This window comes from Miniopterus natalensis, chromosome 4, assembly GCF_054644295.1.
Source record: "Miniopterus natalensis isolate mMinNat1 chromosome 4, mMinNat1.hap1, whole genome shotgun sequence".
Taxonomy (NCBI): domain Eukaryota; kingdom Metazoa; phylum Chordata; class Mammalia; order Chiroptera; family Miniopteridae; genus Miniopterus; species Miniopterus natalensis.
Window position 1 is genome coordinate 78,612,528 of NC_142084.1, and position 25,356 is coordinate 78,637,883.

General features: G+C 44.4%; 1 protein-coding gene across 4 annotated transcripts in view; it reads left to right on the plus strand.

The window, feature by feature from the left end:
• The window catches only part of SNAP47 (synaptosome associated protein 47), a 45,444-nt gene extending 22,106 nt beyond the window's left edge, over nucleotides 1-23,338 (plus strand). For all 4 annotated transcript variants that reach the window (XM_016203509.2, XM_016203507.2, XM_016203508.2 and 1 more), the window contains 3 exons: nucleotides 3,158-3,621; nucleotides 9,613-9,737; nucleotides 22,432-23,338. In XM_016203509.2, coding sequence (XP_016058995.1) covers nucleotides 3,158-3,621; nucleotides 9,613-9,737; nucleotides 22,432-22,578 — 736 coding nt within the window. In that variant the 3' untranslated portion in view covers nucleotides 22,579-23,338. The remainder of the gene's footprint in view (nucleotides 1-3,157; nucleotides 3,622-9,612; nucleotides 9,738-22,431) is intronic.
• The last annotated feature ends 2,018 nt before the right edge of the window (nucleotides 23,339-25,356 follow it).

Genomic DNA, 25,356 nt, shown 5'->3' on the forward strand with positions numbered 1-25,356 from the left:
AGATTAATTTGGCAGGGTATATTTCCACTGTAGTGTGCAACATTTGTCATCTGCTCAGCCTTTTATTTTTGTTTGTAAATGTTTTAATTTTTAAGCTTGACTTGGCTCCTATGGGTTATTCTGGCGTCAGCATAGCTTAGTGTTGAGCCAGTGGTTAGACAGAGGTTATGCTTAAACACCCAGTACTGATAAGGCTTTGCCTTGGATCTGTGTATTTCGGGAATGCTTTCAAAATTCAGACAGTTTCTAAATCTGCCCACTTTTTAAAACTTTGTTTCTGATCTTAGAAGGAAGACATTGACTTTTTGAACATTAGGCATGCTATTACTTGTAAGTTTTTTATAGATGTCCTATATCAGATTGAGGAAATTTCCTCCTGTTTCTAGCTTGCTGGAAGTTTTAACATGAGTGAATGTGGTATTTTGTCAGATTCTTTTGCTGCCTCTTTTGTGATACTCATACAGTTTTTCTTCTGTTTTTCTACCAATGAGATACATTGATTAATTTTTTGTATGTTAAACAAACCTCAGTATTCTGGGATTAATACCACTTAATCATGATGTAGTATTTTCTATAAATTATTAGATTTGATTTACTAATATTTTCATAAGGAATTCTGCATCTGTGTTATTAAGGGATATTGCTATGTTCTTGTTTTCTTATATTGCCCTTATCAGGTTTTGGAACAGGAATTAGAGTAGTCTTGTGAACTGAATGGGTAAAGCATTCACTCTTTGCTCTAGTCTTTGAAAGAGTTGGTGTACAGTTGCTATTTTTTTTATGTTTACAGAATTCATCAGTGAAGTCACACCTAAACCATAGTCCCCTCCCCCTCATCATGAAAGCTCTTTTAATTACAGATTCAGTTTCTTTGTGAGCTCTCCGTATTCTTAAACTTTTTCTCACCTTGGTTTCAGATGTTGGGTTTTCAAGTGTTTTGTATATTTCATATAAATTGTCCATTTTATCTGTGTAAGTTGAGTATAATATCCTCTGTAGCCTTTCAGTGGCTGAAGGATCTATGGTGATGCCCCCTTTTTTATTCCTGGTATTGGTAATTTGCATTTTCTTTATTTTTTTTTTCTTGAGCATCTCTTGCTAGGGGTTTAATTTTTTAAATTAAAGAACCAACTTTGGCTTTGTTAATATTTCATATTTTTTGTTTTCAATTTTATTGATTTCTACTTTTCCTTCTTATTTTGGGTTTAATTTATAACTTTTTTTAAAGAGATCATACAAATCAGTTTTTTAATATGTTTTTGTTGATTTTTAGAGAGAGAAAGGGAGAGGGAGAGAGAGAGAGAGAAACATCAATGATGAGAGAGAATCATTGATTGGCTGCCTCCTGCATGCCCCCTACTGAGGATTGAGCCCAAAACCTGGGCATGTGCCCTGACCAGGAATCAAACCATGACCTCCAGGTTCATGGGTTGATGCTAAACCACTGAGCAACACTGGCTAGGCTAATTTATAACTTTTAAAAATAGAAACAGATCACTAATTTTTAAACCTTTCCAAAAAATTTTCAAATATGTGCATTGAGAGCAATAAATTTATCTTTCATGACTGCTCTATTTGTATTTCACCATTTTTTGTGTGTGTTATGTATTCAGTTTCATTTGCTTCATATATTTTATTTAGAATTTACTTAGATATCTTTTATTTAAAATTGCATTTAATTTCCAAGTATTTGAGAATGTTCTAGTTAGCTTCTTGTTATTGACTTCTAGTTTCATTTCTTTGGGGACAGAGAATATACTCTGGATGAGTTCAATACTTGATATTTATTGAGGCTTGTTACACTTTTTGTTGTTGTTGTTAATCCTCACCCCAGGATATTTTTTCCATTGATGTTTAGAAGGAGTGGAAGAAAGAGGAAGAGGGGAAGAGAGAGAGAGAAAGAGAAAGAAACATTGATGTGAGAGAGACACATCAATTAATTGCCTTCCATGTGTGCTCTGACTGAGGCAGGGATCGAACCTTCAATCCAGGTACATACCCTTGACCCTTTGGTGCACAGGCCGATGCTCTAACCACTGAGCAACACCGGCTAGGGCAGTCTTTTTTTTTTTTAATGTTCTGAGTATACTTGAAAAGAATGCATTCAGCAGTTCTGTGACTACTAATCAGGTTGAGTTCGTTAAATAGTGTTGCTCAAAATTTCTATATTCTTACTAATTATTTTTGTCTTCTTGCTGTATCAACCATAGAGAGAAATTTGTTGAAATCTACAGCTGTGATTCTCTATTTCTCCTTTTAGTTTTATCCATTTTTGCTGAATGAGTTTTTGAAGTTCTGTTATTAGATACATACATATATTGTTAAACCTTTCTGTTGGATTGACCCTCTTATTATTATGCATGGTCCCTCTTTTCCTGGTAACACTTTTTGTCTTAAAGTTTACTTTTGGCATGATATGTCTTTTTTCTAATTCTTTTGCTATTGCTGTATCTGTGTCCTTATATTTCACAGTGTCTTTTGTAAACAAGATATGGCCGAGTCTTGTTTCTTTACCCAGACTGACAATCTCCCTTTTAATTAAAGAATTTAGTCCATTTCTATTTAGTATGATTACTAATATGGTTGTGTTTAATTCCACCTACTTCTATTTTTTTCCTCTTTTATTGACTTTTTAGATATATCTGTTAGTATTACTAGTGGTTACTTTAGAGTTGTGCTGTCCAATATGGTAGCCACGAGCCACATTAAATTTAAGTTTAAAATTCAGTTCCTCATTACATTAGCTACATTTCAGGTACCGAGTAACCACATGTGCTTATTACTGTATTGGACAATACAGGTCACTGCCAGAAGTTCTTTTAGCTCTCTAGAAATTAAGAACAGGATTTATTTTGAGTCAGAATTACCCAGGGTCAAGTGTAGTAAGAGTAACATTCTAGTCAGAAGATACATCTTTTGTTGTATGTCCACTGCTGATTAGCTTTGTATCTGTAGACAAACACCCTGTTGCTTTTAGCCTCAGGTTTCTTTTCTTAAAACATGGGGATAATCATTTCTGTTCTTTCTGCTTCATGGAGTACTTGTGGAAAAGAAAACTATGAAATGATACAAGTGCTTTATAAAGGCTAAAGCAGTTAAAAAAACAAGTATAAAAAATTGCATGACCCACTTTTTTGTATTTTGTTTGATCTTCTAGGTTGTTGACAGAGCTGGAATCTCCTTCTTGGTGGCCCTTTAGCTTCAAACTTTGGAAGATGCCACCAGACACAAAGTCCAGGGAAGGCTCCTCAATGGCTAGTACAAAAGCTCTTGGAAAAGAAGGGATAGTGATCAGAATTCCTGCTATTATTTCCCAAAGAACAGAATCTCATGTTAAGCCAGGAAGGCTCACCATCCTTGTTTCTGGGTTGGAAATCCATGACTCAAATTCTTTGCTGATACACAGATTTGAAAGAGAAGATGTAGATGACATTAAGGTTCACACCCATTATGAAGTTAGCATCCGCCAGCGGTTCATTGGGAAGCCAGACATAGCTTTTCGTTTGATATCTGCCAAGATGCCAGAGGTTGTCCCCATTTTAGAAATGCAGTTCAGCAAGAAGATCGAGTTTTTAGAAGATGCCTTAATGCTCAGAAGCACTGGAACCTCATGGCAGGCAGGTAAGTGATCATCAACACAGCTTGTGCACAGACTCAGAAATCCCAGTCAGACTCAGCTGCCCATGGTACGTACTTAACATGGTGCATCACTTGGAGCAGCTGCTGGTTCCAGCTCACTAGCAACTGCCCACTTGTTTGTAAATAAAAATAATTTCAGACCATTTTCCTTAGTACTTGCCAACTGTGAATCTCAAATCACTTAGGTTTATCATACACTTTAGAGCTTTGTAGGTTTCCAAATAGATCAGAAAGGATTTTGGTGACCCTTTCAGAACAAAAAGAGAAGGTCTGAGTTAGGTGTCTTCACTTTTTTCTCCATTTAATTTGAGAACTAGCACTTGAAGGTCTTAACTGGAAGCAACCCGACCTGTTCTGGTGAGTATCCATTCCCCCCACCCTGACTCAGCTTCACTCCTATTTTCCTTCATATTTGATTGAGGTCTTCCCAGACCACCTTCTAGGTGTGTGTTCAGGTATTAGAATCTTTGAAAACTATGCAGCATAGTTTGTGTGGTTTACATGGCTTCCGGGGGTATTCTGAAAGTCTTGCTTTCTCTGGCAGTGAGGCTGTGGTCTTCTCTTGCAGGTCTCTGTGGGGAGTGAAGGGTGTAGCTGGGCGTGGCCAGTGTGGTCCAGTGTGGGAGACAGGACATGTGGATATATCACATGTCCACACATCTCGAGGTTCTTGGGTCCCAGCCTCCTTTCTAGCATGGGATAACTTGATGTTGTCTGACCTCTCAATTTTGCCATTCTGACGGATGTTCTGTGGCATCTTGATGGTATTTTTTATTTTTATTTTTTTCACTGATTGTGAGATGGAGCATCTGGTGCTTATTTGCTTTTTAGCCCCACAGGTTTTGCTCTGTGGATTGCCTGTTCTGTTTTATTTGTTGTTTTGTCTGATTTGCAAGAGTTCCTTATGTATTCTAGATACTCATTCCTTATTGATTTGAGAGGCTGCCAGTGCTTTCCCAGACTGTCACCCTCCATTACAGAAATCTTTAATTTTGCTGTGGTCAAATCCACCATTTTCCCCCTTAAGTTTGTTTTTGAGCCCTGTTTAAGAAATCCCAAAGTCGTAAAATATTCTGATATTTTCTAATACTAGAGTTATAGGTAATATTACTTGTGTATTTAATGTGATTTTTTTTACAAGTAATAGTCTTATTAATTTTGATTCCTGCGTGTTTATTACTATTCCAATTCCTTTTCTTTTTTCTCTTAAGTGATTGATTTTAATTCTAATATGTAACCTATTTCCCTAACATGGCTTCAAGTTTCAAAAAGAAATATACTTGATAATAGATCTGATATCATAAGATCCAAAATGTTAGAAATGTTAATGTAAAAACTTAATTTAAACACTTATTGTCTTGGCATTTCTGGTTTTTCTTTGGCCCTTAACTCAAAGCAAGACTTTGAAGCTGGCCCATAAAAGAGCCAAGAAGGGTGGGCTGTAGCTGCCAATGTGAGGCCCTGACCAGAGGGCCCTTCAGGCAAGGCCATGTACAAGCCCAGCTGGGTAGGGTCTGATGTCCCAAGTTTTGACTGAGTCACCCCACTGCGTTTTTTCCTGGGAGGGGCCTCAGCAGTGAGAGAAGGAGGCTCTGGCCAGAGGGACCACACACAGAGCACCATCAGCCACTAGCTTCGTCAGTGCTGATTGAGAACCCCGCAGTGCCAAGCGTGGTGTCCGGCACCTACAGTCTTGGAAAAAAATACTAAATAAAACCCACAACTCTCCTTCTCACAGAGTTTCACCATGTTTTTGGGTTGTTAGGCATGGTGGTTTCTGATAGAAAACATGGCACAGAATGTAATGAATGAGATAGCAGATGCGAGCATGCTATGTCTGGCATAGAGGTCACACTGCACAAAATTGCTGGACCTACTGTCAGGAGCAATGGCAGGCTCTGACTCTGGCACCCAGGTGGCATATAGGGCTGGAGAGGAGCAGGAAGCAAGTGCAGGGCCTCTACAACCACAGGCAGACTGTAGGAAGATAGGAGAGTGCGAGTTCCACAGGGCCTGTTGTCAGGAAGGGCAGACTGGACCTCTTGTGCACAGGCTGAGACTGCTGACCACAGGCTGAACATCATCTTCCTCCTCCAGGAAGCCAAAGATCTGCTTTTAAAGCCTTTCAACTGATTGTACCAGACCCACCACATTATCTGGACAGTCTCCCTTAGCTAAAGTCAACCAACAATTATGGGCCTTCATCCACACTACAAATACCTTCCCGACAACACCTAGATTGAATAGCTATAGCCTGGTCTTTCACAGTAAGGGATCAATGTGTGTGGAATGAGCTGACAGATGGGTTTTCATCTCGGTGCTAACTTTAGCTCTGGGTGGGATCCCTGCAGAATGTCTGCATCTGCTCTGAGCAAGAGGTGCCATCCTCCCTTTGCAAGGCCACTCTGCCTCGCAGAGTAGGTGCACCTTACAGCTGTGGGTTTGAAGAGGCTCAGGTAATGAGGGATGGTGCGTTTGGAAGAAGCCAGCTTGCTGAGTTTAGTAAGCAAGATGGTATCTGACTTGCTAGGAACTTCTCAGTGTCCTCTGCAAGCCTAGTGATGAGAGCCAATTTTTCACTGTCGCCTCTGTGTCGTGTCTGCCATCACCTCTGTTTTTACTATTCCACATTGGAAACTGCAGAGACAGTGAAGGTGGAAACAGTGACTGACATCTCAGAAATGGATTCCTCTCCTTGATGAGGTATTTGGGTAGAATATGTGGCCAGAAGGTGGCAGTCTAGTAACAGAAGACAGGTGTTTGCTTTGGGTGAGCATCCAGAAGAACTTTCCAGAGACCTCTGAGGTAATGTGTCTTGTGGACCGGTGAGGGCCCAGAATGACACCGGTGGGCAGTTTCCACCTTAGGGAAGAGCAGTTGCAAATTGCTATTTTTCTGCACCGTATCTTTTAAATAATCTTTCAAATTTTAGAATAGTTTCAGACTTGCAAAAAAAGTTACAAGGATAGTTCAGAGTTCCCATGTCTCCCACACCCAGTTTCTCCTCTTGTTGTCACCTGACATTAGTGTTGTTTATTGTCATAACTAGTGAACCTATATGGATATGTTGTTATTCTCAAAGGCCATACTTTATCCAGATGGTTTTACATTTTACTCTTTCAGGATCCCACGTGACATTTGACATTTCTGCCGCACATCTCCTTGTACCCTTCTTGACTGTGTGGGTTACTCAGACTCTCCTTGCTTTAGTGGCCTTGATGCTTTTTAGCAACCTTAGCATTCTCCCAGGTTGTCTCATGGTCCTGGAGTGACAGGTGTGGGAGGAAGCCCGCAGATCTCTCTCCGTCAGAGTAGGGTCCGTGCCGGGCACTGTTAAGGGTTCTGGTACTGATTTTTGTCTTTGTTGTTTACTGACTGTCACCTTCTGAGTGAGGCCTTCCCTGACCACCTAATTAAAGATGCCCTGGTCACCCTCTCACCCCATGGAAATCTTGCCTCACATTTGCCCTCTGGTGCTGCCCCTTCAACCCAGTCAGGTCCTCCTCGATGTCCCCTCCTTCCTGGAAAGTGAAATCATCTGTAAGTTTCCTTGTAACTTGAACAATGTGTGCTTAGTTTGGTTAACAGAGATAATTAATGACTTTAGAGACAAAAACCATCTTATACTGAACCAAATTAATTTTTCTCAGAAGATATTTCAAAGCATTGAGGTAACTGAGTCAACAACTCCAGTGTCAACACAGAGCACTGGGGGTGGCCAAGGCCTTGTGCTGAGTGGGATCCCGCTGAAAAACATCCCTGACTTAGTATATTCCAGGAAGAAATATCCTCCATTTTGGCTTTCTGGTTGTTTAGGTAATACCCTTTTGTTAAATGTTCAAAAAGAGTACGTCTCTGTCAGTAATATAGCTGTAGGTGTTGAAATGGACACCAGAGCGCAGTCCCTGGGACAGTGTCAGTGAGTGGACCTTGCTCTCACAGAAGCTAGTCAGGGAGATCCTGGAGTGAGAAAATGCTGAAAAAATAAACAGAAGGGCAGTTCCAAGCAAGTTCATTAAAAGGTGTGCAAATGGAATGATACTAGGATTACTGGTTGCTGAGGGAAGGGCGGAGTGCAGGACCTGTGTGGGCGGAGAGGGAGGTGGGGCCAGCATGCTGGGGATAAAGAGGGGGCATGCAGAATGACTGAGGGAGGCATTTCCTTACCCCTCAGGCCAGAGAACTGCTATTCTCATGGGCCAGTGAAGTGCACTTGGCCATTGTGTCATCACAGATAACACTTTAATGTCATGCTTCAGGTGGCCTCTCCTTTAGGCTAATAATTAGTAGGATACTCCCTCTGTTCTGCCATGATAGCTTCCAACCCAGCTGAGGGTGCTCTGCTGCAGACCGACACTTTAAAAAGGACTTTTCATATGTCACGTCCCAGTCAGCAACACTTTAGACCACACAGGAATGGTGGGCATCATGCTAATGAACAAGCCCCCCAGGATGTTGGAGTAGGTGAGACTTTAGCAAGTGTAGAACACAAGTTATGACATTAGTTTAAAAGGGCTTCAACTAGCCTTTTCATAAAGAATGGACTAGAACAGCAGACATTTGAGTGCATGGTTTGCGGTAAAGTTTTGTCTTGTGAAACTTTTCCAGACCTGGAGATGTGGTACAGATGTGACGGCTCTGCAGGATGCGTTTCTCACTTGCATAGTTAGAGATGGGCCTGGGGGAGGGCTGGGGTCTTGCCTCCAGCAGACTCACTCCTCTGACTGCTTCCTGAGCTTACTCGATTTGGCCTAGGCCCTTCTTCCCAGGACTCTGAGAAACCTGCTTCCCGTTCTCATTACAACCTGCTTTTATCCTGGATGAGGCCAGCCACTCTCAGGGAATGTTCTTTGTAAGAATTATTTTAAGAAATAAGAATAGTGGGGGTGTTTGTGTGCATGCTGGAGGTGGCTGACCTCTACCGCCAAGGAGGGGCTGGCGCAGTCAGTGTGTCCGGAAGTCCACCAGCTGGGCAGCAGCCCTTCAGCCCAGTGAGAGCCAAACCACAACAGGTTTGCTTCTCGTCTCCTTTCTTTAGCAGGAGTTCCAAGTCGCTCTGATAAAAGGCGGTTCTGCTCATCACCACTAAGTCCTTGGAAGGATGTGGGGGTCAACTGTTGCCCTGCTGTGCCCTCCATTCCACTAAAGCAGAGAAGGCTGCTCAAAGGATCTGGTGCTGATTCTCAGATCAGTGCACGTTCTGCTGCCTGCCCTCCTCTCCAGTGTCCTAATTAGTAATTGTGCTCTGTACCTCAGGTGGTTTGTGCAGAAGAGCAGCCAGCAGACTCTAATTGATGCCTTTATCTGGGCTCCCAGTGCCAGGGTACAGGTGGAGTCAGTTCTTTAAATAAAGGACAGGTGGCACACCGCGGGAGGGGCTGTAAGCCACACGGTTAGCACTGTCTCCATCCAGGCTGCCCTTCTGCTCCTCAGGGACGTTACCCGGGCAGGTGCTGTTTGAGCAGAAACCCATTCTGAGCAGTGCCTGGCCTCACGGCGTTCTCACTTGCCCCACCTCATGACTCCATAGTCACCTTTGTTTGGCCAGCCAGCTGGTGCTTTCCAGACCCGCAGCACCCTGTAGGGTTCATGAGGTTTCAACAAATACTGTCTTAAACTCCAAATCTATAGTCTTTTCTCATAAAGAAAATGATTACTCCTGGATAGGGGCCTTTCTTCTGAGCGCCAGTTATAGAACCAGACCCTGGGTATGTACAGTGTTTCACTGGGATTAGAGTGGAGTAAGGAAACCACCCTGGACTGGAGTGGAAGGCAAAGCTTGGGCAGGCCCCACAGCCACTCAGTTTTGCAGAGGCTCAGGGAGGGGACCACAGCAGTACAGAGACTGCAGATGGACAGATGCCGGTGGGGACACTTTGTTGGCCCAAAGAGCTGGGGCGATCTTTGCAAAGTCGCAGGTGCTTCTGCATTGTGTGCAAGTTATGGAAGATGTCTGTTTGACTTGCATTTCAGCATCCAGGCCAGTGGACTGCGCCAGGCACCGAGAGCCCTCCTCAGGGAGCCAGGAAGGCGGGCTGCTTCAGCTACAGATGAGTGAGCCACTCGTTTCCGAGGAGGACACCCAGGAGCTCAGACAGGTAACATACTTTTGGGGGCTTCATCTTCCCTTGCAGATGACTCCCTTCTCTTTCCTACATGTATGTACATGTGTACTATGTGTATGCTGTGAGTTTTTGCGTACGTGTGTACACATGTGTTCCATGTGCTGTGTGTGTGCACCTAGTTGAGGGCATTTGTTCTGTTATCTCTCAAGTGCTCAACTGGATTCTGAAGAGGCTTGCAACTTTGTGACCAGAAAGTTGAAATTTAAATAGTGTTTGATAGAAATACTTTTAATTTGTCTTCCTTTGTTATTGCTGGTCAATACGATGGCTTTTTTTTCTTTTTAATAATTTTGAAGCAAATACGTAGACATTATTTTATTCATAAATATTTCAGTGTGTATCTTTAAAAGATAAAAACTTTTTAAAAACCAACATCATATCATACTCACCTTTAAAAAATAAAAAATAATTTCTTCTGTCATCAGACATCAAGCCAGTGCTCCAATCTCCCCATCCTCCTACTTCAGGAGGGTGCTGTGCATCTGTAGCTCAGGAGCCCATGAGGCCTAAGCACTGTGCCCGGTGAAGGGCCTCAGTGCACAGCTTCCCTCTGTCATCTTTTCTTTTTCCTTTGCAGTTTATTTGTTGAAATCAATGTTTTACAGTTTGCATCTTCCTGACTTGGTTCCCCCAGGGTGAGCAGTATGCTCTCTGTCCTGGTGCCCTGTAGGTCAGTTTATAGCTTGAAGGGTTCATCAGGCCCAGCTCTGCTTTGGAGAGACCAGTTCATTGGTCCTGCACACACGCCTGCCAGCCTGTTTTCTATGTGTCTGCACCAGCATAGACTCCTTAAGCTTAGCCCTTTCCTTTTGGGGAAAAAGTGTTCATCTTTACTGTGGGGTATTTTAAATATACATGTTTTGTCACTTTTTCCTCCTGGTCTAACTTAGTCACTTTTTGTAATAACATAGAAATGCTGCTTTTTAGCTGCAACTAGCAAGTGTGGCAGGTTCCTAATTGCTTCCAGAACACGTGGCTCTTGTCAACTCTGGGCTTGAGAACCACTGACCTGTAAAGGCTGACTTGCCCATACTCCTGAGAGTAGATGAAAGCATGGGTCTCAGGCTGGTGGTATCTGGGAGCCCCCCACCAAGAAGGTGTTGAATCTGAGACATGCTCTTTTGGGCCCCATGGTGGTGGTGAGGCTGAGGAAGGTACGTGCAGCTTTGTTATGGGAGATGTAGTGATTTTATCTGTTGATTCTGAAGGTGGCCATGCAGTTTCATAGGGCCCTTCCCCTGAAAGCTGTGAGGGGTGGGAGAGGTCAGGATGAATGTACCCACAGCCCGTGAGTGCACATGTCTGTGTGGCTGGTCCTGACTGTCGTCAACAAGTCTTATTAGCGAGCCTGTGCATTGGTGCTGGGAACAGCGGCCAAGTGAGTCAGGACTCTGGCTTCAGGGCGGAGGAAGTGGTGACCCGAGCAGTGGGCTGGGCAGAGCTGCTGCAGGAGGGGCAGGGCTTCCTACTGTCAGCTGTTCACCCTCCCTCCTGCTGGGAGAACCTAGTTTCACTAGAGATGATCTTTTAGAGTTAATCACATGTTTCCTATTTAGAGAAGAGATGTCGCTGTGTGATGAAGCTCAAGCATATGGAAGAATGAGTTAAGTTTCTGGGGAGAAAAAATGTAAGAGCACCCCCAATTCAGCTGCGGTTTCTACTACAAATGCTATTAGAGTCATTACGTGAAATGGGTCCTGGTGACTTAAGCTGCATTTGGTGCTGAGAGATGTGCTCCTGATTTCCTGGGGCGGCAGCTCAGCATGGTGGGGACTGCGGCTCCATGTGGTGGCCATGGCTGCGTCACTGCAGGAGGACCCCTGCGGGGGCGGGAGAGCACGGCTTGGCTGGGATGGGCTTGGCAGTGTGCCCTGACTCCTTTCTAATGTGGGATGGGCCAATTTTCCCTGCCTCAGAACTGCGGCTCTTTGTTACAGTCTGTCACTGCCACATACTTGATGCAGCATTTGGAGATGACAAAACAAAACCACATTTGGCTTCCCCTGAGGGCGTCTCGGTTTCATGGACATTTTCTTTATAACTTCTGAACCTCCACTCCTCTGTCTTGTCCTGTGTTTGGTCTTTCTTCATCTTGCCTCTCTCTGACCAGGAAAGAACCAGATGAAAAGCTGGCACGAGTCTGGTGTTTTGATTTACCCAGGCAGGTTTGAGGCAGGCTCCCACCCTGGTGGATTGCAGGGAAGGTGCTATGTGAGCTCTGGGAGCCCCAGCACTGAAAACAGTGACGACAGAAGACTTGAGCTGATGCCCTTGTCTTTCCCAATAAAGAGAGTCACAGTGTGTATTTCAGGGAAGGTTTTAGGTCCTAGATTTGAACTTTCTGTTTGATTACATTAGGGCTTTTAGTCTGCCTGTTGTGTCTGTTATCTTTATAAACAATAAACACAAAAATTGAAAGAAAATTTGTGGTGTTACATTCAGTTCAATCAAAAAGTCCATTCACTAAAAAAAAAAAAAAAAAAAAAGTCCATTCACTGGAAAACAGACAACTGGTAGGCTGGTTTGAAGATAAGCATTTAACTGCAGAGGCAGCCCTGTTGAGGAGGGGCAGGTGGCGACACCTCTCGGTGGCACTGGGCGGGAGGTGACTGAGGCCCTGCTCTGGGCTCTGTGGTGCCGCCCTCTGCCTTCTTAGGGGAGTGATTGATGTTTCATAGGAACTGGTGCCAGCAACTCTCAGGAACTTTCCTGAGACAATTCTAGGGCAGAAAAGGGTGCTGTGGTTCTCTACTTGCTGTGAAACTATCTTAAGAGAAACATGTCCTTTTGTTTCTTTTTAAGAAATTATAGAGTACATTTCATCTTCAGTGACTCTACTCATTTTCCCCTATTCTCAGTTCCCTGGTATCAAAACTAGTCCTAATTCATCAGTCTCCTCTCAGAGTCATGAAAAAAATCAGTCATTTCTTGTAGACCTAATTTACATAAGAGGATTATACTTAACCAGTGTTCTTTAACCCCAAATAAATATCTGAACGGTTAATGTATTAACTGTCAGTGTGTGCACTGTGCAGTGGCCACACAGTCACCAGGAGGGTATCCTTGCATAAGCCATGTGGCAGGCCAGGCCATGCTCTAGGACCAGTGCGTTTAGGAAGACAGATGGCTGGGCTGGGGGACCCTCAAGGGTGGACAGGTAGGGAGGGCCTACAAGGGGTGTTATACAGACAGTGGGACCTTCCTGCCAGGCAGGGGGTCAGGATTGTGTCCTGTAAGCAGTTTGGAGTCATTAAGGATTTTTGAGTGAGGAGTGGTGGGATAATTTCAGACTTTAATACCTCCTCAAGTTCTCTTCTTGTCCTGTGCCTTTTGAACCTTTTCCAGACTGTTCATTTTATTCATTAATTGGGGGGGAGGTTTTTATGATGCTGTTTTTATTTATGGCTTTGATACCAGTCCAGATATTACCAGTGAGCTGAGCCACTTATTTCAATATCTGTTACTTTAATTGTAAATTATTAGTAAATGTTCCTTACATCACATCCTATGTCATTTCTAAATGTTAAACCATACTTGGTAACTGGGAAAAGGTGCTTAGTAACTTCTGACATCCACACTCCATTGACATTTTAATAAAAGGCACATGTGCCCTAGGATGAGCTCTGGATTAGGAATCAGGGTCCAGGTTCTGCTCTTGGCCCTGCCCTGTTGGCCCATAGACTTGGACAGGCTGCTCCTCCCCTGGCCTCAGTCACCACCTCTGAAAGGCGAGGCCCTGACTTCCAGTCCCCACTGTCTACTTAAGAAACTACCATGATGAAATGAAAGCTGAATTACAAAAAATGCCAAGCCTTTTAAATATTCATTCATGATTTTTCTGTCTGCTCTGTTGGTTAACTAGGTCACTGGTAACCATGAGCACAACTTTGACAGACAGCAGACATGCAACACCCCCCCGTCCCACCCTGCCTGCTGTGGTTCCTCTAAAATCCCCGGAACAGGCGTCAGAGTTCTTTTCACATTTAATGTGGTCACCTATCTAGCATAGGCCCATGCTGTCTGTGCTAGTGGTTGTTCAGAGTGGTAGGGCCTGTCCAGGCATGTGGCTGTGTGTCGCCTGCAGCTGACAGAAGGTTGTGCAGGTGTGCTGGACCTCCCTCAAATAGAAGCCATGGCTAAACCTGGGCTACATGGTCCAGATGCCAGTGCACATGAATCTTGGGTGTATATTCTGTACCTTCCGCTGCCCCAGGAACTGGGGACAGGAAGGGAGCTGCCAGATAAGGAACTCTAGGATTCCAGACCATACCAGCATCTTAGCCTCGTCTAGAGCAGCTGTGTGGCTGCAGTGAGTGGAACGTGGGGGCAGGAAACATGCTCTGGTATTTCAATTGAAAGGATGACTTGTTCTCCCTGGAACATTTTCCTGTCTTCTCAGTCAGCACTTAAATGAACCTCAAGTCTTAAAATCAAGTATTTGATTATTTTGTTATTGAGCGCCTGGCTGTGGAAGGTTATATACATACATTATTTATATATATTTTGACCATGTTTTTTATTGTGGTAAAATATATACATAATGCAAATTTTGCCATTTTAACCATTTTAAGTGGTATTAATTACATTCAAAATGTTGTACAACCATCACCACCATTTATGTTTTCCAAAGCTCTTTCATCTCCATCCCCATACCCCCAGCCCTGGGCAACCTCTAGTCTCCTCTGACTCTGCCTATTCTAGGAACCTCCTCTAAGTGGCTTTTTTTACTTAGCATGATGTTTTCAAGGCTGATCCATTTTGTGGCATGAATCAATACTTCTGTCCTTTTTTATGGATAAATAATACTCTACTGTATGGATAGACCACATTTTGTTTACCCGTTATCTGTTGATAGACACTTGGTTGCTTCCACCTTCTGGCTTTTGTGACTTTGCTGCCATGTACAATGTCTGTTTAAGTCCTAGTTTCTGTTCTTTGGGGCATATTCCTAGGAGTAGAATTGCTCAGTCTCGGGATAATTCTATGTTTAACTTTTTGATGAACTGCCAAACTGTTTTTAATAGTGGTTGCACCATTTTATATTCCCACTAGCAGTGTATGAGGATTTAAATTTTTCCACATCCTCACCAACAGTTATTTTCCTTTTTGAAAAATTTAAAATTGTTATAGCTATCCTGGTGGATGTGAAGGGCCATCTCAGTATGGTTTTGATTTGCACATCTCTGGTGACTAGCATTGTATACCATCTTTTCATGGGTTTATTGCCTTTTGTATTTCCTCTTTGGAGAAACGTCTATTCAAGTTCTTTTCCCATTTATTAATTGGTTGTTTATCTCTTTGTTTAAGTTGTAGGAGTTTCTTATATATTCTAGATATTAAACCCTTATCAAATTCATAATTTGCAGATACTTGTCTCATTCTGTAGGTTGTCTTTTGACTTTCTTGATAATGCCCTTTGACATAATTCTGGCCCCAAGCCCAGCTGGTGAACAGCAGTTCAATTCTGGCACTAACTACCCATTGTTAGAACAGACCCCACAATGGTCCTGGTCCCCAACAAGGCTGCCCCTCTTTGAGACACCAGCTGCACTGGGTTCCCCGGGCCACCTAAACTTTTGACCAATGGGCTACAAATCGGGGGGGTTCCCATGACCCCTGTCAGGTTTGATAGTTCATGAGAGCTATTCACAGAACTCAGGAACTCCCTCTACTTATGATTACAAAGGATGCAGATTGGAGATAGCCAAATGAAGAGACACCTGGGGTGAGGTCTGAGAGGGGCCCACTTTCGGAGCTTTGTGCCTCCCCAGTACAACTGGTGCGCCACCCTCTTAGCACATCAGTGTGTTCACCAGCCAGGTGGCTTCACTGAGTGTTGGCATCAATTGATTTTTTTACACTGAACTACTTTTGTATTCTGGGATAAATCCCTGGATTTGGTTTGCTTGTATTTTAGTATGTTGTGTTTTGTTTTCTTTTGTCTCAAAGAATTTTACTAATTTTTGCTTTTGAACCATTGGTTAAGAATATGTTAATTTGTGAATTTTTTAGTTTTCTAGATTTCTAGTTTTATTCTACCGTGGCCAGTGAACTTACTTTTTATTACTTATGTCTTTTTATGTTTAAAGCTTGTTTTGTGGCCCACCATGTGGTCTGTCCTGGAGACCAGGAGAGGAATGTGCATGTTCTGATTTGGGTGGAGTGTTCTATATACATCTGTTAGGTACAGTTGGTATATAGTGTTGTTCAGGCTCTCTGTTTCCTTACTAATCTTCTGTCTGGGTGTCTTATCCATTACTGGTATCATTTTATTAACTTTTTGAAGTCACAGGTATTAGGTGGATTTTGTTTCATTCTGGGAAGTTGGTTTGTGTGGTTTTAAGAGTAGAATTAGACTGAACATGTGAGCCAGTGTTGGGGAGAATGTTGTCCATCTCATTTATAGCACAGGGTCTGGGGACTATTTGTTGGAGGCTTGGCTTCAGGTGTCCAGAGAGTACCTTTGTCACATGAGTCATGTGGCGTTCAGCAAGCTTCATATTTCCTCAGTGTTCCTGTCACATTTTATAGGACAGGGTCCCTCCTCAAGGCTCGTGTAGGGATGAGGTGAGGAGGCCTGCACTATGTGGGATGGAATTTTGGCACATTGTTTAGTGAGCTCTAGACAAACATGTCAGTGGGGCTTTGATTGGCTGTGACCCTGTCAGCTCTGAAAAGCCACAAGCTTAATGCGTTTTCCATATGTTTCATACTCTGAAAATTGCCCCACTGAGGCATTTACTTCCACATGTAAGAGGAACCTTCAGTTAATTGAGTGTCTTACTTAGTGGCCATTCTTTGTTCTCTTAAAAACCTGGTTCTTGTCATGGTAGCTCTGTTTGGGGTCTGATGGTAGGTTGGCTCCCAGAACCCCCTCTGGTCATGGGAGGTGCTCACCTGTGCTTTCCCTGTCTGGACCTAGAGTTGGAAAGGCCACTTGTAACTGAGGGCTGACCTTTCCCTCAGGGTTGTGTGGAGACAGCCCTGATTCATCAGGCGGGTTTGTGCTCAGCTCTTCTGCCCTCTGCCCTGAGAGAGGGCATGAATCATGCAGGGGCCCTAGAAGAGAACCCTGTGTCTGGGCCTCAGGAATGCAGCAGAGGGATCTGCTGGGACACAGGGGTGGTCTGTGAGTCTGAATGTGACAGATTGTAGCCTAGAATGTTCTTTACAGCCTCTAGAGCTTTGCCTGTGCTGGAAGCCAATTTTTCCCACTTACCCTTCTCTATAGCATATTAATGGCCCCAACTGGTAGAACTATTTGGAGTTGCAGACAACTTGATTTATCCCAGCTCTGTTCTTAAATGGTTGCTAATTTCTCACTGCAAGAAAATTCACAGTTTTGCAATGAGTCAGCTTAATAACAAGATGAGGGCAGACAATCTAGCTAATACTGAACTCACTTTAAGTGCTTAACATTAATATGGTAATACTCTGGATCCTGAAGTTTTTATCATGAGGTAGAGCAAAACTTTTTTTCCTAACTATAAGTTGAGATAACAACTAGAATTTTGTGCAAACATTTCAACACGTCTATTTTGGTAAGTGGACCTACTCTACTGGATGAGCTATTTTTCCATAGCTTATTTTATGTTTTTATAAACAAAATGAAAGTGGTTGGAAGGCTAAAATATCTCTGTATCCCCTCTCATTTGACCCAGACAGTGCCTGTGCTGCAGTCCTGAGATCTGTGGTGTTGGGGGATGGAGGCACCATAGTATGTGACCCAAGTAGAGGTTCTTCCCCTTCCAGAGAGGACAGTAATGTCTGCTCTGTCCTGGGGGTCACATGGTGTCTCCCACTTCCTGCCTGAGTCTTCTCGGCTGCCCCATCCCCAGTCACTGACACTGGTGAGCTGGCCCTGTGCATCTGCCTTTGGGACCCAGCCTCCTGCACTGGCTTTGTGGGGCACCTGCGACCCTCTAGCTGAGGAGCACTAAGTGCTCCTGTTTCTTCATGACCCTATGCTGGGCAGCACTGGCACAGGTGCTTTTGTGTCTTGCCTGTGCTAAGTGCACTGTATATTTCTTTGGAGTTTATAAAGTTATTTTCTTGTAAAACTCAATGCTCTTTAAATCAGGTAGTTCTACGTAGGTATGATTATGGCTGGAAAGAAGGCTCGTGGGTTTATTTATCAGTGTCATATGAACGCAGAGAAGAGCCCACTTTGAGCCTGGTTATTGACTCAGAGCCCAGTGAAGGCCCATCTGAGAGGCCAGCTGATATTTCAGAGGCTGGCAGCGTCCTATGTCGATGACTAGACAGCTTGTCATCCTGGGCCACAGAAGTAACAACTGTGTTTAAGGTTTGGCCAGTCTTCCTAGTCTCCATTCTTTCCATCCCATGTTATATGGAATGCACTCAATGCCATTTAATTACTTCAATCCCTGTCTTAAAGGAAAAAGACGCAGTACCAGTATTCTGAGGTACCAGTAGTTTGGAGGTTTACTCAGGAATTGTCTTTGTACACTTAGTAGCTGTAAAGCTCTCTTGTATTTTTGAAGAATTAATTTCAAGTACATTTTTGGCAGAGCATCTAAGGGTCTCAACAGGCTGCATAAAATGAGTGCTATAGTTAAGGCCATCCTCTTGGAGACTTTTTCCAAATAAAAAAATTCGGCAGGAGCCAGCCCTTGTTTGTACTACAGACTCAGTAAAATGCTTGACTTCTGTAGGCATGTCAGCTGTTTTTGCTCACAAAATAAGTGGTATGTGCCTATTATTACTGTGCTGATTAAACACAGACTTGAGGATGTAGGTATTCTTGCTTTTGCCACTGTCTAAATGTGAACTGGGAAAGAGGCAGTCGATTCATCCTCCTGAAGAAGGTGGCCAGCCGAGGGATATGTAGGACACACAGGGGCTGTTGTACGGTAGTGTGGACCCTATGCTATGTGGCACAATAGCCACTAGCCACGTGTGGCTACTGAGCACTTGAAAAATTGCCAGTCCAAGTTGAGATGTGCTATATACTATATACATATATATATACACACACACACACACATATATGTATATATATAAACATTCACACCAGCTTACTAGGACTTCATATAAAAAAGAATATAACATATCTCAATAATTGTATTGATTTCATGTTGAAATGACACTATTTGGAGTTGTTTGGGTTAAATAAAATATATTATTAAAATTAATTACACTTATTTTTTACTTTTTAAAATGTGAGTATAGTGGAACCTTGGTTCTCGAACTTAATTTGGTCCAGAAGGCTCTTCAAGACGCTATCTCTTCGAAAACTAAAAACTGAATCATTTTTTCCCATTAGAAAATATTCACAGCACAATTTCCTGAGATGTTAACAATGCAAGGTTTAGTGGTAAACTGACTCATACTCACACATTTTCCTTTGTCACCTGAGAGATGTGTGACTGATGATACAGCATGAAAGGGTTGTCAGGTTGAGAACTGAAGTTTTGTTTGACAACCAAGATATTATTTTCCTTGAACAACTTGGTTGAGAACTGAATTGTTTAAGATGAGAGATGTTCAAGAACCAAGGTTTGACTATATTAGGAAATTTAAAATTACAGGTGTGGCTCTCCTTACACTGGACATCTTGCCACAGTTGCTGAGGGCTCTACAAGCTGACAGTCCTCCCTTGGTGTGTCAATGGCTTGCCGATCCTGGTGGTAGCCCTTTTGCCATTTTCTTACAGGATATTTTCGATTTCTCTCAGTGTCCTGGTGATGTTACCTCTGAGTTATTGCACCGTGGCATCTGTTATCTGTGCAACAGTCATGTCAGGGCCACACTGGAAGATGCACCCCGAGAGCTTAGGAAACAGACAAGTCACCCGGCACCCTCAGCCTAGTTTGTGAAGCTGAGTGACTTTGAGGATTAACAGAGAAAGGACGGTTAGGGCATATCTCAGGGACCTCATAACTCGGCGTCATTTAGGATGACTAGGGGATGAGAAACAGGAAGCAATTCTATGTACTCTCCAAGGACAACTTTATTTTTCTGCGAGAGTGGATGTTGGGGTGAGAGGAAGTAGAGGGAAGGTGACACCGCAATCACTGACAGTGCTTGTGTGACAGGCCCTGGTCTGGATATGGATTTCGGTGGACTCTTCAAGTTCTGTATTCTCATCTGCACTGAAGGGAACAGTGGCTTCCTGCACAGAGCCGTCTCCCCGCTCAGCACAGCACAAGGGTAACTTTACAGTCTGGGGCCTGAAGAACAGTTTAACTGGAAATGAACTTGACCACACTTTGACAACGACATAGGGGGTGCAGAGAGAGCTGCAGGGGACTGTGCAGCCTGATCCCTCAACACAGAGACAGACTTCGGGGGTGCCAGATCAGGTGCACATGTGTGGCAGAGGCTAGTCCTCCAGGGGACATTTTGTGCAAATTTCTGGTAGAGCAGCCTTATTATCACACTAAATATGGAGGTAAATTAGGAGGGAATAGTTGACCAGAGAAAGTGGCATGGAAGGACCTGTGTGACATGGTGGTGAGCGCTGATTTTTTTAGTACACTGTTTGGGCCTCAGCCCTGTGAGATCATTCAAATGAGAGATGGAAAAGACCTCCTGTATTAGGTCATTCAGCCCAGCCCCTCCAGAGCAGGCTGACCCTTTGGTGTACTTTCCAGAGCACCATCCAGTTTTTCAAGTGATTCAACTGATGGAGTTTCCACCACCTCCCAGAGGGTGCAGAAAGGTGGTGCCTGAGCCTGATGACCTGGGTTATGATTTGCTCGTGTCTCATTATGAAGATCCAGTGATGGTGTATTTGGAGAGAGATGTGGGGTAGTCCTGCCTCTGCCACCAACCTGCACGTGACTGCATGTGGATGACCTCAGCTCTGCTCATCCCTGTCCCTTCCATAGATGGAGGCGGCACTGGGCTCCTGTAGTCCAGGCATGCTGAGACTTGGCTGAATTACCACACATACATGTCACAGTTTTCACATTTTAACCTCATTGGAGCCTCATCATTCCTGGGGAAAGAGCTGATCTTATCCTCCTGGCCATCATCCTGCCTTGATTTTGTTTCTTGTTAATCAGACGACGCAGCTCCCCCAGGCAGTGGGTGGTGACCATAGTGGTTGGGCATTTCTTATGGTGTTTTTTTTTTTAATATGTTTTTATTGATTTTTCAGAGAGAGGAAGGGAGAGTGAGAGAGAGATAGAAACATCAGTGATGAGAGAGAATCATCGATCAGCTGCCTCCCCCCCATGCCCTCCACTGGGGATCGAACCCGGGCAACCCAGAAATCAAACCATGATCTCCTGGTCCATGGATTGATGCTCAACCACTGAGCCAGCACCAGGCTTCTTGTCATTCTAAGTGCAGAGCTGCCATGCGATGGCACAGGTACCATCCCCGCCTCCTGACACTACATGGTGCCGTTCATTCTGCTCTCCCAGGGGTAGTATTGTCCCAGACCATCTGGTGGGACCTGGGACTGGTATCATTGTGGGGCACTATTTGTATCAACATATTGGACTTGAAGTCTTCTGGGGTGGTCTTCCAGGCTGTTCAATGCTGACATCTATCCCTATGTGACAAGGTGGTTGACCCCATGGAACAAACAAGGCTTTACCGCCCTTCATGTTGATATTCTGTGTTCCTCCTTCTTGATCTAACCAGTGATCAAAAGTTTCCCCAAAAGAGGCATTAACATTTATAGCAAATAGTTGGTCATTAGAATTTCTCTTAAAACCACTCCTTTTGTCAGCTTGAGAATATTAAATTTTTCAACCAGGCTCTGTAAGAATGTAGTTAAAGTACATTTCATAGTGCAGTTTGTCTCAGTAGACTTGTCATAAAACGGCCACTCTTACTGGTTTATGAAACTGTATGAAGGATGACATGAGTCACAAGTGGGGGAGGGCCTTCAGTCCAGCCTGATCCACTTCTCCCACTCTGCCGACCTGTAGCAACTTCCACCCTGTGGGCGCCCACCAGCCTTCCCTGTGGCATCACTGTGGTTTGTGGCATTTCTGTACTATCCCTGTCTTCACCCTGGTCCCTTCTCTGTCTCCTGGAGCCCCCAGGCCCAAACTCCCTGGTTAGTTCACTTGTTTCTCAGTTTCTCAGGCCCCAGGGCATGGGGAAGTGGGGGGAGGGCTGTGTGAGTTGAGTTACTCGTGCTATGTTCTGTTCTGCCTTTTGTATTTGTATGTGAAATATTTCAAATATACAGACAAGAAAAGGATTTTACTTTTTAAATACTGTTTTTTGAGCTTCAGTGTGCAGTTGGGTACTTGGGTGCAGATAGGTAATGAACGCAATGATTGGGCAAGAGCTGGAACTCAGATCCTAGTTGTTGGCCCCAGATCTCTGGTTCTCCTGTGCCCACTGCTGTGGCTGGAATTCCTCATGGATGTGGTAAGGCATTGGTGACACAGCATACCATGGGTTGGAATAGCAGCACCCCAGAGACTTGAGGTCAGACTGTTGCCCGTGGCCTGGAGCAAGGCCAGGGGCAAATGCATCATCTTCCAACAGCTCTCTAGTCAGTGGCAGAGCTGAGCTGAGACCCAAACCCAAGCTCTGGCTCTGGGCTCCACCATGGGGACAGGGGGCACATTATCCCCACTGACTCACAAAATTCCTTAAGCATTATAAAAATGATGGAAGTATTGGCTATTTTTGAGAGTTTAAGGAAAGTCACCCCTGTCTTTGTGCTTCTCGCCAGATCTTGGGGAAGCTGAAGGGTCTTGCCCTGGATGCCGAGGCAGAGCTGGAAAGACAGGATGAGGTCTTGGATGTCATCGCCACTGCCGTGGACAGGACAACCTTAACTATTGACAAGCATAATCGACGAGTGAAAAAACTGACCTAAAAGGACAGAGGAGTGTAGAGGTGAGAGCTTTTGATAAGAATCATGTCTCTCGGTATGTTCTCTTCAACCCCTGCATGCTGCCTTCATAGGAAAACCACAGGAAGTCATTCTTGGGACCAGAGAGAAACTTGCCAGCCCTGCCTCAGAGGCATACCTGCCTCAGGACCAAAGGCTACTGTGAAGGCCACGGGCAGCCACCTAAGGGTCCTCTGCAGGGCTCTGAAGGTGCAGCTGCAAGAAAGGAGTTCTGCCTACAGACACGGCGAATGGCATCCCGCCAAGGCTCTCTCGAGCTGCTGGTGCATTGAGAGCACCCACGCACTCAAACACGGGGCTGAGCCGTCGCAAGCCCTGCACAGCTGCATGGTGGCTCTTCATTCAGAGGATGGGCTGAACCCAGCACCCAGGGACCACTTTGCGTGGCTTTATCCCAGGTCTCCAGCATCACCAGTAGCTGCATTGCCATTCTTTCTCCTCCCTTGTTGGGTGTAAAAGGAGGGTTTAAGCCTCTGCGAATGAAATCTGCTTTTTTCTAACTCTGTGGGTCTAAGTACTGCGCCTGCACCTGCTCCCCTCCTTGGGCCGCTAAGCAACCCACAGCCTTACTTGTTCCATCTCTCTGGTGAACAGGCTGGTTTATTTTTGGTTGTATTGTAATTTTCTAATTGAAGCTAAGAGTCTAGCATACCTTGAGGTCATCATATAAACACCTGAAATACTATTTCGCTGCCTAGTTTTTACCCAAATGTGAAAATAGTACGTACTGCATCTGTTTTAAAGGTGTTGATATTTTGCCCAGACGGTTTTGCTCAGTGCTTGAATGTTGACCCATGAACCTGGAGGTCATAGTTTGATTCCCGGTCAGGGCACATGCCTGGGTTGTGGGCTCGATCCCCAGTAGAGGGCATGCAGGAGGCAGCCCATCAATGGTTTTTATCATTGATGTTTCTGTCTCTTTCCCTTTCCTCTCTCTGAAATCAATAAAAACATATTAAAAAATAAAAGGTGTTGATTTTTGCTTTTACTGCCCATTTTTATGCAGAAACGAGAGAAATGCTAGTGTTAAAATATTTTTTGAAGATACATATTGATGCTGCTTTTTGCTTGGTTTGGAGTCCATGAGAGGGCCCTTTGGGGCAATGAGGGGAAAGTGAAGTGTGCATTTCCCAGACCAGTTTGAAATAGCATTCTGGTGGGCTGTACATGGAGAGGCTCCTTAGACCTTGAAGAGTGTCTGCATTTCCTGAGATGGCGCCCGCAAGGCCATGTGCTGCCGCTGTGTGCTGAGTCTGGGTGAGTTCAGGGTGACTGCACTGTGCAGCACTAGATTTCTGGGCTAACCTAATGAAGTGCCACATAGAGTAGACGATATAGCAGGAGTGCTCTCCAGGTCTGGAGGCCAGAAGTCCAAGGTCACGGTATCACAGGGCTGCTCTCCCTCCTGAGGCACCTTAGAAGCTTTCATTAGCAGAAAATTCATCTGCCAGTCTGAGTTGATGACTCAAGCCCAAAACACAGAAACCAGCCTGTTTAACCCATCTAGCAATCACCAAGCTGAGGCAAAAGTTGCAAAAACCCTGACACCAAGAACTAACTCCCTCAGCCCCTGCTCCCCACCCAGGTGCTCACCTTTGCCTCCCACTGCTCCCCATCCAGGTGCTCACCTTTGCCTCCCACTGCTTCCCACCCCAGGGGCACTAACTCCACTTTTTCCTGGCCCCTCCACATCAGATACACAAACTCTTTATCTTTCTTGACCCCACCACGTAGGAGCATAAACTCCAGTTCCTTAGACTAACACACCCAAAGTGATCTAATTTTACCCTCCACTGCTCCCACTGCCAGTTCTCTGTCTTCATCTCTCATGGTTCCCACCTTACCCGGTCCGCTGTCTTTGCCTTACATTTTCACCCTGGGGAAAGACACGAGGAGAGTGGGCCTTATGATGCTCAGATGCTGGACCAGAGAAAGGAGTTGTGCAGGCAGGGTGATCTCGTGCATCCAGATAGCATGTGCCCTGATGGCTCCACCAAGCAGATCACACCCGGTCATTAGACCCTCTGGAGACTGGCATGAGGGCTGACATGAGCTCATTGTCATGTCGTGAGTGGCTCTTTGAATAAGGGCATGGTGTCTCTTGTCTTGCTCTCCCTTTCCTGAGTTGGAGCTTATCCTCTGACACTGATGTTGGGCCTGCGTGTGGGGTTGGGCTCTCCACATTCATTATTCCTGCACCAAAATCTGTCGGCCCTTTATCCTGCCAGTCATGTGAATGTATTGTCAGTTTGTCGTCACCCTGTAAGGTGTTTGCAGTTCCTAAAACTGAATGTTGTGAGTTGAGTTACTCTCTGTATCAGGGGTGGGGGATCTTTTTTCTGTCAGTTGCCATTTGGATATTTATAACATCATTCACGGACCATACAAAATTATCAACTTAAAAATTAGCTATGAAAAAAGCTAGATTTATTGAGTTTCGAGTCCTGCCTGTGGTTGCCGTGGCAGGGCCAGACCAAATGATTTTGGCCCATGAGCCCAGTGTTCCCCACCCCTGCTCTATATGAAGGTGGACACAGTGCAAGTCCCTCATCGAATGCAGCTGTGAAATCCACATTGAGCCTAAATGAAACAGCTCTGACATTTCACCAAAAAGGGCTGATTCTTTTGTTTGCTTAGGGCAGGGGTCAGCAGACTTTCTATAAAAGTACAGGTAGTAATTACTTCATCTCTCGAGCCATATGGTGTCTGTCACAACATCTCAGGTCTGCTGTTTGCATGAAG